A 14,543-nucleotide genomic window follows, 5' to 3' on the forward strand; every position below is an offset into this window, starting at 1 on the left:
GGAGGTTCAGCTTGGGATAACCAATATTATCCCCATGCCTCCCAAATTTTGCACCCTGTCCCATGCTCACAGTCCCATAATTCAACGGTGTTTTGTGTGAAAGGATTACATTGCAATCAGCTGTGCCTCAGGAATCTGGTATGATAGTAGTTGAGATGTCTGTGGAGCATGGGCTGGCATGGTTACTGATCTCCAGCTATGCTCTCCTCTCTTGTCACGCAGAGTCTTGAGACTCTGTCTGTTTTAACAGGAATAACCCTGGAAATGGCAAGCACAATTCCCTCCACATTAAGATGTGGCTTCTCTGTGATCATTTACGGGATGTACATTTGTGTCCTAACGCAGCTCAGTGGTGATAGGTTCTGAAAGAAGAAAAATCTGATTTTGTACTTTTAAGTGCTGCAGTTTCTCCTGTTCCCCTTCACGGCTCTGTTCTCTGTCCCAGAAAAGAATCCCGGTTCCCCTTGAAGCCTAGCAGCTGTGACTGGGAATTGTACCTTCCTAGGACTTGTACCTTTGCTGAGCCTCTCTGACTGCACTGTGATCAAAATCGCTGGAGGGATGATAATCCTGACCAGCTTTTGGACAGCCCTCTTCACCAGTTAATGTGCAATCACACAGAATCATAGAATGATTTGGGCTGGAAGGGACCTTAAAGCTCATCCAGTTCCAACCCCCTGACATGGGCAGGCACACCTTCCACTAGACCAGGTTGCTCTAAGCCCCATCCAACCTGGCCTTGAACACTGCCAGGGATGGGGCAGCCACAGCTTTACAGCAATCAGAATTGTTAGAGCATGAAGTGGTCAAATGGGTGTAAAAGATACCAGCATAATCAGCTGGGTTAAAGGAAATTGTAGCACTCCTCTTCATCCTGATGATAAGTAACTTTCATTGTCATGTTGCTTGAAAATGGTTAACTGTTTTACAAGTTATTCATCTGGTTCCATGGAAAAGTGAAATCTTTTCTTTTCTTGGAAATGAGTTGATCTTAATTATAATTACTGTTTGAAATATTAGAGAGTGACATTTCCAAAATTTAGTAAGATAGTTCAGTCATGTGAACGCAGCTATGCAGAAATGAAAACAATTCACAACAAATTCACAAGGAGCTGAATTTCAGAAAACAGTGAAGACAGGAAGCCTATAAGGTTTTTAAGTTTTCTAACCACAGTTACCCTGAAAAGGCACCTTTTCAAAAGTGGAGCTGGGAAATTTGTTATGTACTGACATTTCAGTTTCTGCATTTAGAAAGAAATATCTAGAAGATTTCAGAACTCCTGTTTGTCTGTGAGGAGGAGAGGGTCCTCTGAGTCGTAGAAAGAAAATACATAGCAGGATAAAAGGTATTTTTGCCCCAGTTAATATGTAATCTGGATATGTTCCCATTTAAAGATAAAAACAAATATTCCTTGCCATTTCTTGGGGTTATTTAGTAGCCCTTTAAAATATCATACTGAATACTGTTCCTTTCAGCTTTCAAAAACCTTTTATAGCTGGTAATTATACATTGTTGGGCTTGAATTTCTACTGGAAGACACCTCTTATTCTACAGGGTTCCTTGATGATGAGTTGGTTCTGACCACATCAGTGAGCTGCCTTTTGGGAATGACTGATGTTTTCCTGTCATGCTGTGCAGGTTCCTTAGTGGCAGCTATTCTAGCCACAGATGATGACTCTGGTATCAATGGGGAGATCACGTACACTGTAAGTGAAGATGATGAAGAGGATACCTTCTTCCTCAACCCTGTTACCGGAGTCTTCAACCTGACCCGTGCGCTGGATTACGAAGTACAGCAGTATTACATCCTTACTGTCCGTGCAGAAGATGGGGGAGGCCAATTTACTACCATCAGAGTGTACTTCAATATACTGGACATCAACGATAACCCACCAGTGTTCAGCATGACCTCATACAGCACATCTTTGATGGAGAATCTGTCTCCAGGATCTGCTATTCTCAACTTCAGCGTCACTGATGCAGACGATGGTAGGTGTTTTCTCATATTCTGTATTAGTGATGGTAAACACAATATTTCACCTTAGCACCGTATTGGAAGACCTAGTAGTAAAGGCAAATTAAGGCTATCCTTAGGATGCCAACATACGCTTAAATGCAGTGCTTGCTGTGTAAATAGAAGTTAGTTTTCTCACATTTCGCATTAGGTTTAAGTGGGTGGTTTCTTCCTTATTTTTATTTGTAGTAAATTAAAAATACATTCAAATACTGCTTTTAACTGCTGTTGCAGAAGTGAGTTACAAAGCTGTATTTTACCTAGCACATATTACAGCAGTTGAACACCATGATTTCTCTCCTGGTGCTTAGGCTGCACACTTTCAAATTAGACCTATGTGTTCATGTGGCTTTGTCAGGGATTTTTGCAATAGGACAAGGGGTAATGGGTTCAGACTTAAACAGAGGAGGTTCAGGTTGAATATAAGGAAGAAGTTCTTTATTGTGAGGGTGGTGAGGCACTGAAACAGGTTGCCCAAAGAAGTGGTGAATGATCCATCCCTGGCAGTGTTCAAGGCCAGGTTGGACAGAGCCTCGGGCAACATGGTCTAGAGTGAGACATCCTTGCCCATGGCAGGGGGGCTGGAACTAGATGATCTTAAGGTCCTTTCCAACCCTAACTATATGATGATTCTATGATTCTTAAAGTTTATAATATATTATAAATAAGATTCTGGTAATAAAAGACATCATCTGCCATCATCTTAAGTGTGCTGTAACATTTAAGTGTACCATGAAGAGAATTGTGATCTATAGGGTAGATAGTGGGGGTTAAAAAGCTGATTAAAAGAGATCATGGGAAAATTTTCTCATTAATATAAGCTTTTATCTTGGAATTATTTATGACCTCCAGAAGGTGTTAATGTGCTGCAGTGTAAAAGATACAATTTTTATCACTTGCTTAACCATTTTGCCATACAGTTATTGTCCAGGCAAGAATAATTTTAAAATATGGCCATAAAATACATAAAAGTCATTCCATAGGATACTGACATTAGTCAGTGTGACCTAACACAAACTTACTCATAAAACTCATAGTGACTTTACAGGTAATTTTTGTGACACGTTAAGCAACCTTGTCTCCTTTCAACTTCACACTGGCTCAGCAAAGCCCATAGAAATGTCTTGGACTGAAATGTGTGCTCCAAGCACAAAGCACCTACGTGCTTTGAGGAATCACAGTTCATGCACATAAAATGACTGAGCTGGTCAAAATTATTCAGTAAAGCAATTTTGCCTCAGGAAATGCTTAGTTATTGAACTCAAACATTTTTGTGGGAACACAAATTTTGTTCTGATGGATAGAACTTTCCATGGTAAAAATTGTACAACTGGTTTTGAGATCAAACTGAGAAAGTGAGTGAGAAGTGATTTCATCAGGTAAGCCAACAAGTCAGAAATTATAGCTTGGTGGCACTGGGTATTCTTGCACGGATCTCTTTCACCACTCTTGTTGAAGCTTTTATTTTACATAACCTACCTATAAATTGGAGGAAGAACTTGTGCTTGTATCATGCATATCCAGGGAAGGGATTGTTCCTTCAGACCCATAGCTAAATGGGTTTGTGTCCAGTGTATCTCCTCTTTTATTTCTTATTTTCCTGTTAGGGGTACATTTAGTTTAAATCTTCTTGGAAGCTAATTTCAGTTAACCATTATGGATCTGTTTTCCTTTTCCACCTCATACATTAATTTTCATCTGCGCACAGGGGATGTGAACTATATCTTAGCGCTGGCATATCATTTTACATTCTCCATGAGCTCAGTTATCAATGAAGTAAATGAGTATTTGAGGAGTAATGCAACGAATAGTCAGATATCTTGTCTTATGTATTTTCTAGCATACTTACTTTTCTAACAGGCTGGATGTAAAATTAATAGGGCAGAAATTTCATTCCAAGAGTGTGACAGGTTGAGTTCCCTCATAAGACTGTAACTTCAGGAAATGTTATGATCTAGTGGTGTTTCTGTTTCAAGCCCAAGGTTGTTATCCTCTGTCATCTTATATTTACCTGGAGTACAGAAATAGCTAGTACTGTATTCTTCTGCAAGTGGCTTACAGATGATGCACTCAATGCGCACAAATATAATTCTGTTGATTATTCATGTTATATGGTTATATATATAGTCTGAAGGAGCTCTGAAAAGACATTTCTTTATAGTGAGATATGCATGTTTTAGGATAAACACCAATAAAATACAAAAGCATGGTGATAGTGAAACTGCTCCCATTTTCATTTTCTTTTTCAACAAACCCCTTGGGAAACTAGCTGCCTAGCTGAGCTTGGGCAGTTTCATATACAGATGCATGGTAATTATAAGCAACAGCTCCTGGTTATTTACAGGGTAATAAAGAAGTTAGTTTCTTTAAACACTTTAATTTTGAAATTCAGATTTTATTTTTTTTTCCACGTTGAATTAACAGGAAAAATCTTAAGGCAAAGTACAAGCTTGTCTATTTGTTAAAAAGTATAGTAAGATATTCCTCCAGGCAAAAACTGGTGGGATTTCCCAGTTAGATTCTACAGGTATTTACATAATGGGGGAGGGTGTAGGATGTTATGTCTTGTTTCATTAGTAAATAAATAAAAACAGAAACAAGACCTTTAAAAGAGCATCATCGTGAAATTGCTTGTTCCGTATCTGACCTCTCACTCACAGTTTTAACAAATTAACCCTCAGATTAAATAAAATCAAAGTTCAGCAAAGAGAATGCCCCTACATTCTCCCTAAGAAAAGCCCAGCTCCAAACCTGGGGAGAGAGGATGGATGAGCCACAAAGTGTTTAAAAAGAACACTTAATTAAGTGGCAGTCCTGGCTCCCCTGATACTTAAGCAACAATCCTTCTGCTTCACAGTTATACCCATATAAACATTAGCAGCATCAAAACTTATGACAATACAGGACAAGGGATGAAAAGGTACAGGGAGGTGAGATAAAGAACAAGCAGTAAATTTTATAGGAACAAACACCACCATAGGAAATTCTGAGGGAGGAGGAGAAGAGTATTTTAAAGTAATTTTCTTCATTAGGATCTAATTCCTACCCATCTCCAAAGTCAATTGACAAAAATCTTGAATTGCCAGAAAGTGCTTTCCTGAAGTCAGAAGACTTTCATCCACGGAATTAGTCATTTGAAAATACAGCTGACGAAAAATAGACTGGCATTAAATTTTCATGCTGTTTCACTTGATCAAAGTGGTGTAGAAACACTAATATCTGGCATATAAATGTATTAATTTCTTTAATTACATTGAAAAATTTTGTCTTTCATGTTTGGTTCTATTTGTTTTATAATTAAGTTCCTACAAGAGAAGAGAGGGAAAGATGCCAATTAGAGTAGCCGCTGGGGAAAAGATAATTAAAACTAGTGCTCCTAAATCTGAGTGTAATCAACAGCAGAGATTAATAAATCTAATGCAGGAATAATTTTTTTATCAAAGCAATTCAGTCGGAGAGGAAAGAGCTTCTGAACAAAATGACAAAACACACAGCAAAGTAATCATCTGCTTAAGCAGACAGCTCGGTTTCTTTGCGTGAAAAAGCACATCTGAGGGGTTAATTAGTAGTGAACAGTCTGTTAATCTACTAATCCTAAATCATACTCCTTATGATCCAAACCAATATTTTCAACATTAATTATAATAGGAATAAGATACTTTTATATAGGTATCTTGAGAGAGAGAGAGTTATCTGTATGAGAGAAGACTCATTTCAATTGGGTATTCCCACAAATGAGCTGTTTAGAGTGAACTCTGGAGTTAAAACGGTAACGTACGTTTGTTTCCTGTATGGCATATTTAAGGTAATTTTGCAGCCTTGTCAAAATTCAGGATGCATTTCCCTTACCAGAATTATAAATCTCTCCCTTGACCATAATTGCTAGTTATGTTTCGATCACAAGATGAGGGCTGTTTATCTGATATTTTGGAATACCATGCCGTATATGGGAAGCATACCTCTCCCCAGTATTCATGCTTGGCTTGCTCTAACTAGGCTTGGGAGTTTCTGGTTGTGGCTTTTTTTAATTGGGTGGAAGAATTCATGAAACAGTTACATAAATAATAATGTTGCTTAGATGAACTGGGAAAAAGAGAGGAAAACAGCTGTTCAGTGAGCAGCAGAACCACTGAGTCTTAGTTTCCCAAGGAAAAACCTTCAAAACCTTTATCCCTAGCCATTGTAGACAGGGGGAAATCACGCTGGTTGCCACCATGCATTTTCTGCTGAATGAAATGCAGAGACAAGCTCTGCCAGCTGCTCCCTCTGTGGCTGCTCCAATTAATATCCTTCCCTCTCTCTTTCTTCAACTCTTGTCAGAAGATAATTATTTCAAAGGCTTCTGCTTCACTCTGAAACTTGGTTGAAATTAGCTGATGGATTCAGAAATGGTCATAAGGAGGCGGAACAGGCAACAGAATTATACAGTCCTCATTTCCATAGGAAATGAGGCCAGAAACACATATATCTGGGACAGTGGGAAGAAGTCATATTCTCTACCTTTCTTCTCCCCCCAAACCAGGCTCCAACTCACAGCTCTCCTTCAGCATCGCCTCTGGGGACAGTGCCGGGCAGTTTGGCATTGACAACAGCGGGGTGCTGAGTATCAGACAGCCTTTGGACCGGGAAAGCCAGTCTTTCTACAGCCTCATTGTGCAAGTCCACGACATGGCCCCCCTCCCAGCCTCCAGGTACACAAGCACAGCCCAAGTTTCCATTATTCTGCTGGATGTGAATGACAGCCCTCCAAGCTTTATCTCCCCGAAGCTGACCTATGTCCCAGAAAACACTCCAATAGACACGGTTGTGTTTAAAGCACAGGCGACCGATCCCGACAGTGGCCCAAACAGCTACATCGAATACAGTCTGCTCCGGCCTCTGGGAAACAAATTCAGCATTGGCACTATTGACGGTGAAGTGAGGCTTACCGGGGAGCTCGACAGAGAAGCTGTGTCCAACTACACCTTAACCGTGGTAGCCACAGACAAGGGCCACCCATCCCTTTCTTCATCTACAGATGTGGTGGTTATAGTCCTGGACATTAATGATAATAATCCGCTTTTTGCCCAAAAGCTTTATAAAGTAGAGGTGGGAGAAAATACTTTAACAGGGACGGATTTAATCCAGGTGTTTGCTGCAGATGGAGATGAAGGTACAAACGGGCAGGTCCGCTATGCCATCGTGAGTGGAGATGCCAATAATGAGTTTCGGATCGATTCTGTGACAGGTGTGATAACAGTTGCCAAGCCTTTAGACAGAGAGAAAAACCCCTCCTATACCCTGACTGTTCAGTCGTCTGACCGCGGGAGCAGCCCCAGGACCGACACTACCACTGTCAGTATTATTCTGAAGGATGTCAATGATTATATTCCCACATTTGAACTTTCTCCCTACTCTGTAAATGTCCCTGAGAATTTAGAGATGCTCCCAAAAGTTATTCTTCAGGTGCGTATGTTCAGCAAATAAATATTTATCTCATATAATACTATTAGCATGCCTCAGGATATGTTATTAATGTGTAGTGTTTTCCTCCAAAATTAAAAAGGTGGGAGACAAGTTGCCTCTTGGCTGTAATCTGACATGCTGTGGTTGTTGGCTTTTTTACCTTTTTGTTTGTTTGGGTGGGGCTTTTTGATTGGTGTGGGGTTTTTCAGGTTTTTTGCTAGGCTGGTTTGGGGGGGTTTATTTTGTTTTTGTTTTTTTCGCAGAAGTTTATATAATGCCTTGGAGTTTCATTTGTTTTCCCTACCTATCTTCCTGCCTACCCCAGGACTTAATGGATTTGCTTTATATCTCAACTTAATCTCAACTTTCATGCAACAAATCTTTCAATCTGATGATCATTGCCTAGTTGGGATGGGGCTCCATGCCAAATACTGAAAGAGCACTAAATGGATTTAGCCAGCAGGACATGCAATGCTTGCTTTGATATGGGTCTCAGCCTATACCAGATCATCTGTGCTATCCACTGAGCCCCAGCACAGGCATTACTGTATTTATGCTTGAGAAAAAGAAGTAATCAACTCTAATATTTTCAAATTATGCGTTTAAGTCCATCATCACCATGTTAAGTCATTTTTATAATTATAGCTAATTTATACTAGCCCTTAAAGCATTTGTATTAATTCGATCTGTTAATTCGGATTGTAGGTAACCATAGAATCATATAATGGTTTGGGTTGGAAGGGACCTTGAAGATCATCTAGTTCCAACCCCCTGCCATGGGCAGGGACACCTTCCACTAGACCAGGTTGCTCGAAGCCCCATCTGGCCTGGCCCTGAACACTGCTGGGGATGGGGCATTTATTTTTTCCCAGATTTCACAGACCCTGCATTCAGCGACTCCTGATATTTCTTCCCGCTTGTTTGCGTTGCTTTTATAGGTTGTAGCAAGAGATGATGATCAAGGCCTAAACAGCAAACTTACTTATGTGCTAGTGGCTGGGAATGAAGAAGGGGCCTTCACCCTCTCTGCCAGTGGAGAGCTTCGCTTGGTGCAGAGCCTGGACCGGGAGGCAAAGGAACAGTACATGCTACTGATCACAGCTGCTGATGCAGGTAAAGCAAAGTGGTCACTTGAAAGCATTGCATTCAGGATAGAAAAGAAATATTTCCATGATGGTTTGAAATTTTAGTGGATGGAGATTGGTATCCAAACTGCAGTTTAGATCTCTGTAGGGAGAGCTGGGCTTACCTGATGTCAAATGATTTCTGGAAATCAGGGTGGTTTTTTTCCCCTTATCTCTAGTTTTCTGATAATAGGACTCACTACAAATTTAGGTAGGATGATTTCTTGCCCTGCAGTAGTAAGTGGTCCTACCTAGGTCATAAGAGGCTCATCATTGCAATAAAAAACCCCAATATAAATAACAGTAAAATCCAATATAATGTTGTCATCAGAAATGTGCAAACAGATCAAATCAATGGCCAGAAAACAGCTATGGACCACTCAAGTAATCTTACCAAATCTTATGCCTGAAAAGTAACATAATTTCCTTATCAAGCTTAAATGTTCTGCTTTGCTCAGCCTCCAGTTACGTATTTGCTCCAGAATCCTAAGTATAATAAAATTTTTCTCCATTTAAAATGGGATGTGGATTTGTGCTATGAAGATTAATTACACTTTCACTTGAGGCATCAGAGCACAATATTCTGTTTTCAGATTTGGTATGAATATTAGTAACAAAGTCATCCTGCATCATATTCTGGATTGATCTACGGTCCCCCACGGTCTGATGGATTTAATTTACTGCAGAACTTGTTCTTACTTTCTAATACCAAAAATAGAAGGAAACTTTTCAGCTTGTTGACAAGTGGATACAGTTCTGTTTTCTGCCATATTGTGTGCCATATCTTGTATCAGTGACAATACGTATGGTTTATATTTTCCTATTGCAGCAGCACTCAGGTATTTCACATCCTGAGCACAGCTGAATCTGCAGTACACGATTTTCATACTGGATGTATCATTTGTCTTGCACTTTGGATAGAGATAACTGTATGCTTTCTATTTTTTACACTGGCTTTCCATTACTTTATAGTTGCAAACTGCTCACTTGTGACTTTGACTTGCTTGGGCTTCAATCACGCTTATTATTCCTTCAGAAGCTGAGGCTGGTTTCGTAAGGGGGAGCATATCTTTGATGTCTGTTTATTCTCCCAGTCCAAGTCAACAGGGGTCAGCTAGGGCTGTACATAACTAGGTCTACATACAAAATATCTGAAGGCTGAACTGATAAGCGGTGTCATACAGCCAACAATTTTCCTTGGAAGAAGGATGGGAGCAGAAGATAGTTGCATTCCGTGCCTAGCACTGTAAGCCAATAGTCTGACAAGAGCACAATTTTTTTTCCTAGAGTATGGTTCCTAAAAACATGGAATCCAGGAAATTACCCAACCATACCAAATTATTTATTTGTGTTGGGCGATCTCTGAGTTTCAGATAATCTAGGGGAGACTAATACATGAAGTGACTGAGGCCTTTGCCCTAAGGGGCTGACAAGAGCAGCAGCAAGTTTTATTAGTTCCTGTCTTTAAGCATATAGATATTATGCTGAGTAAACACTGTATGAAGCTACTTGTTTTTTGATTTTGCTGTGTTCTCATAAAGCTAACTCATGTTGCTATTCCCTATTATCGGTGTTAAGAGGTGCTAGCAAATGTATTCAGAAGCAGATGTTCAGTAGTAGCTTTAAGTTAAATTTAACCATTCTGCTGCATTTAAGTTTACAATCTGACAAATCCACACTTAGCTATAGTTTTCAACCAACCTCGTGAATAACATAACATCTTCTAATTAGACTGAAGACTTGCTCTGCATGTGTACCATCAAAGAATACCAATTTAAAATCATTTTAGTCACAAATTATCTAAACTAAAACATCAGAGGTAAATATCCAGCTTCAGCAGAAGTCAATGCCAGAACTTCCCTTAATTTCATGGAAGCGGGATGTAGACCATGGTCATAACGAACACTTAAAGTACTTTAAATATATTACATACTTAGTAAATTCAGGGGCATCCCTCCCATGTTGGAATTAGTTATATGGAGTTCAAGCAGTCTAGATGGTAAAGAACACTCTGGCATGTAATTTGTTGGGGACCTCTTATAAAGCCATGTATGTCACAGTAATGTGGAACAAATGGACCAAGTTACAGGTTCTGGGATTTCCGTTGATCTTTATGTCTCAAATTTTATATTACTGTAAATTACATTATCATACATAACATGCACATGTACTTCAGTAGACAGTTGGCACTGAGTTAGAAAAATATTCTGTGAGAGGAAGCCTTTCTAAAAGAATTGCAGCTTCTGAAAGATGGCAATGCCACAATCTAGAAAGGGGTAAGAAAAGTGGTTTGAGTACTACATGCTTGAGCAGCTGCTAAAAATTTATAAAAGAAACTTACTGGTATGTCCAGCTCTTTGCCTAATGTAGCTATTTCTTTAGAGTGTCTCAGTTTGTATTTATTTGATTATGCTTAGAAAGGATTCTGTGTAAAGGCAATACAATCTGAAACACACATGGAAAACTTCCTTTTTTTTTTTTTTTTTTCAAGGAAGCAGACACAATACATACATAGAAGGACTTTTAGACATAAGAACTGGTGGATTCCAAATTTAGTTTTGGCTGTCTTCCTGATCTCCCTATAGATAATCAAGGACTTCTTAATTTTCTTATGTTTATTATCACTTCAGCAACTTGTGACTGTGGTTCTTACAGTGTTACCCTAGCCTGGGTGTGGGGAAGCTGATGGAAGAAGAAGGATTTTTAATTTTTCATTGTTTTTATCTAGAGGTATCAGTCCAATGTACTGTAGACAATCTGTGGCCTCAGAAGGGGCAGCTGCTTTGGTAATGGTTGTTATTTCATTCTCAGTACCTTATGGGCTTTATAGCCTGTATTAACAGGGCTGCATAAGGTGCGGTGCCTGCAATAGCTCAGAAATCTCTGTGCTTTATCATGCCATGCAGCTGTGCTCTTCCAGAGGCCAGATCTCAGCCCTGGGCACTTGAGAAGAGTCGTTGTGTTATTAACAGTTAAGCATGCCAGTCAGACCAGATGTGGAACGCTGGTGGGACCACATACACCAGCAATAGAAATTTGGTCAGTAGTTGAAAAAAATGCTTTCCCAAGCAAGAGCTCCCCTCAGGCCCAGAGAAGTCAGTCATGATATATGGATATTCCTGGCTCTGGCCCAACTATTCCTTGGCCCTGCCTGCTAATCCTCCACCCAGTCCTCAGGGTAGATCTTGGGTCGGCAGAGAGTCTTCCCTCAGCTCTGGGGGAGGGAGAAGACTGATAAAACGTTTTTCTAGCACTTGGCTCAGTGATCTGTGGCCATGCAGCCTGCTTCATGCCCAGTTTCCACAAGACAGCCTGCACAAAAGTTCTTGATTTCAGTCTTGTTTTATCATCACTCTTCCCTCACTTCTGCACTTCCACCCTGCTCTATCTACTGCTGTGTGGCAGATACAAGACTTCCACTCTAGACAGTGGGGATTTACAAAGACATGCAAATTGTACATCTCTAGGAATGCATAACATCTTCCAGAGTTGGACACCTGTAGCTCTCCTCAAGAAGTAAAGCATAATTCAACCCCAAAGTTCAGCCAACCCAATTCAGAGACCCTCTTGCAGCGCAAGCTGTAAGACCAGAGTGCCTGAATTATAGTATAATGACAAGCAAAAAGATGGACTGTGGAATAACATGATAGTGTTTAGATTGCAGATACTCCCCCAAAATGTCTGCTAACATAAATGCTAAGAAATCTACATGTGACTATTTGAATGTGTCTTTATAGGTCTGTTTCTACCACATAAATCATTTACACTATGCCTTTCTTCATGTCAAAATGGTTGGGAAAAGAGACTTTCCAAAGTTTGGGGGTTTTCACCCCATCTGGTAGGGATGCACTGCTGGATAAACATTCAGCTCTGGCAACCTGACAAGAACTGGTGCAGCTGCTTTTATCATCCCTGTCTTTAACTCTTTGAGCAATTTTCTGGACAAATGTTAACATTCCAACAGTCCTCCTTTTATTTATTGGTTGCAGGGATATTGAGTAGCACATCTGGAAGCCTGCTAGCTGCCCAGGACTACTGTTTAAATAAACTGCAGCCACCATCTCTTGATTTGGTTTGTCAGAATGGCATGTTAACACAACAAAATCAAAATCAAAATGTGATGTTTCTAATTAGAATCTGTGTTCCTGTGGGTGTTTTAATATATTTTTATAAATAATTAAGTGGTTTAGATAAATAGTTCTGAAAGAAGTTAATTAGTGGGCTGATTATTATATTTAGTTAGCTGCTCTGTGTATACATCCCTGGCCTGTATGTAAAACAATCGTATGCTTTTTTCTTTAGAAAATGGTGGTCCCTGACTTGTGTATTCTTTCCTTTGATAATGGAGGAGGGCAACCAAGCAGAGAGGTTATATCGTTCTCAGGAATTGTCTTCTGAGTTCCCTTCAATCCTAAAATCAAATGAAATCTGATAACGTAGTTGTATTGAGGTTTAACACATTTTCATATATTTCACAGTTTGGGGTGACAAGTAAAGGACTTGTAAGTAATGTAAGTAAAGTATTTTCTAGTAATGGTAAGAAAGAATCTCGAGGGTTAACATTGTGTGAGATTTATGTGGCTGGGCTTAAAAGCATTTATACTTGTAGTGTTTTCTTAGCATACACAGTATTTCTAATTTACAGGCAGACTTCTGTGCAAAAAGATGTTGCCTGGAAAGACTAAGTTGTATTTTGAAAACAAATTCAGCTATTTTTAAGTCTCGGTGCTGTCAAACCAAACAAGCAACTCACAAATTTCAGTTAGAACTGTCCTGTTTTCCATGCTTTCTGTGCTATGTCTAATTATACATATCACTTTAGGCTTTGGTGAGCTACATGAACTTGACATATGCTTACCTTGATAGTTAGCAGGTGACATAACGATTTCTCTCTTGTATGGTCTTTCTTTATGCTTTCTTGCTTTATTATTACTTCTTAAATTCTTGGTATAGTTTGAGGGGTGAAAAAGCTGTTATATCCATGAAAACTGTTTCAGGTAGATTTATTGAAACCTGAAAACAAGCTAAAATATAATGCTCAATATGAAGGATTTAGTAGATAATTGAAAATATCAAGGAAGATTAAATTGTTGTAAATTTTCAGGCTGTTACATTTCCTCTCTTATCTCTCCATTCATCTGTCTTGCTATGATTGGTTTAGAAATTTTAAACAAAAATTAAGTTAAAGTTATTATCCCTCTGCTAACATCACTTTTATATGAAATTCTATTTCAAATGCACTAATGAGTTCACTGAATGTAATCTGTTTTGCAGAAGAATAAAGTAACTAGAGCAGTCATTATGCTATGCAGTTTCTCAGCCTTAGAGAAATACTAGATTTTTTCCAGTCTTGACAATCTGAAATCATTTTTAAAATTAGACATTGCACCTAATAGAGTCAAACCCTGCTAGCTCTTTCTTCAAATACAAAGCTATGATTTCGAGGCCTTAATTTCAAGGATAAACCAAGTAAAACATGCACGTATGGCCCGAACACTTACCCTGCTGGTTAATCTTCACTATTTTTACAGGGTGATTTTAAAGCATAATTCAAAATTATGCATTACAGGAATTTCACTGTGGGATATTCAGGAGTCACAGACACTCAAAAGCTGCCTCAGTTAGCAGTCTCTGCAGGAGCCAACTTCTCTCTTTTTTCTATTTACAGCAATAACTTATAACAAGGAGAAGTAATTTGGTGGTTTTAAGAAAATATTTTTTAAAATGTCTTTGCCTTTCTAAGTCATGGTTCTCCTTTCTTTGATTCTTGCTTGGGTGGCCAGAGGCCTTGGCAGTGCCATCCATGGTCATGCCCATCCTCCCAGAACCACCTGCACTGCAGGCACAGGGAGATGACCAGTCTCTCATCAGGTTTTGTTATGAACTTTATATTCAGCGAAAGAGTTTCCTTAAAGATTTATTTTCTGAAACATATTGGGAAGAAGGCCTCTTCTTGCTC

The 14,543-nt window shown here is 39.3% G+C and overlaps 1 protein-coding gene across 1 annotated transcript in view; it reads left to right on the plus strand.

Annotated features, from left to right (window-relative positions):
- Positions 1-14,543, plus strand: part of FAT4 (FAT atypical cadherin 4) — a 134,830-nt gene that overhangs the window by 75,375 nt on the left and 44,912 nt on the right. Inside the window, exons 4-6 of the mRNA XM_061360248.1 lie at positions 1,640-1,990; positions 6,538-7,460; positions 8,399-8,573. Of these exons, the coding sequence (XP_061216232.1) occupies positions 1,640-1,990; positions 6,538-7,460; positions 8,399-8,573 (1,449 nt within the window). The remainder of the gene's footprint in view (positions 1-1,639; positions 1,991-6,537; positions 7,461-8,398; positions 8,574-14,543) is intronic.

The sequence above is a fragment of the Neopsephotus bourkii genome, unplaced genomic scaffold (genome assembly GCF_033783945.1).
Source record: "Neopsephotus bourkii isolate Nb327-2 ecotype Australia unplaced genomic scaffold, CSIRO-AGI_Nbou_v1 NB_107, whole genome shotgun sequence".
Lineage (NCBI taxonomy): Eukaryota > Metazoa > Chordata > Aves > Psittaciformes > Psittacidae > Neopsephotus > Neopsephotus bourkii.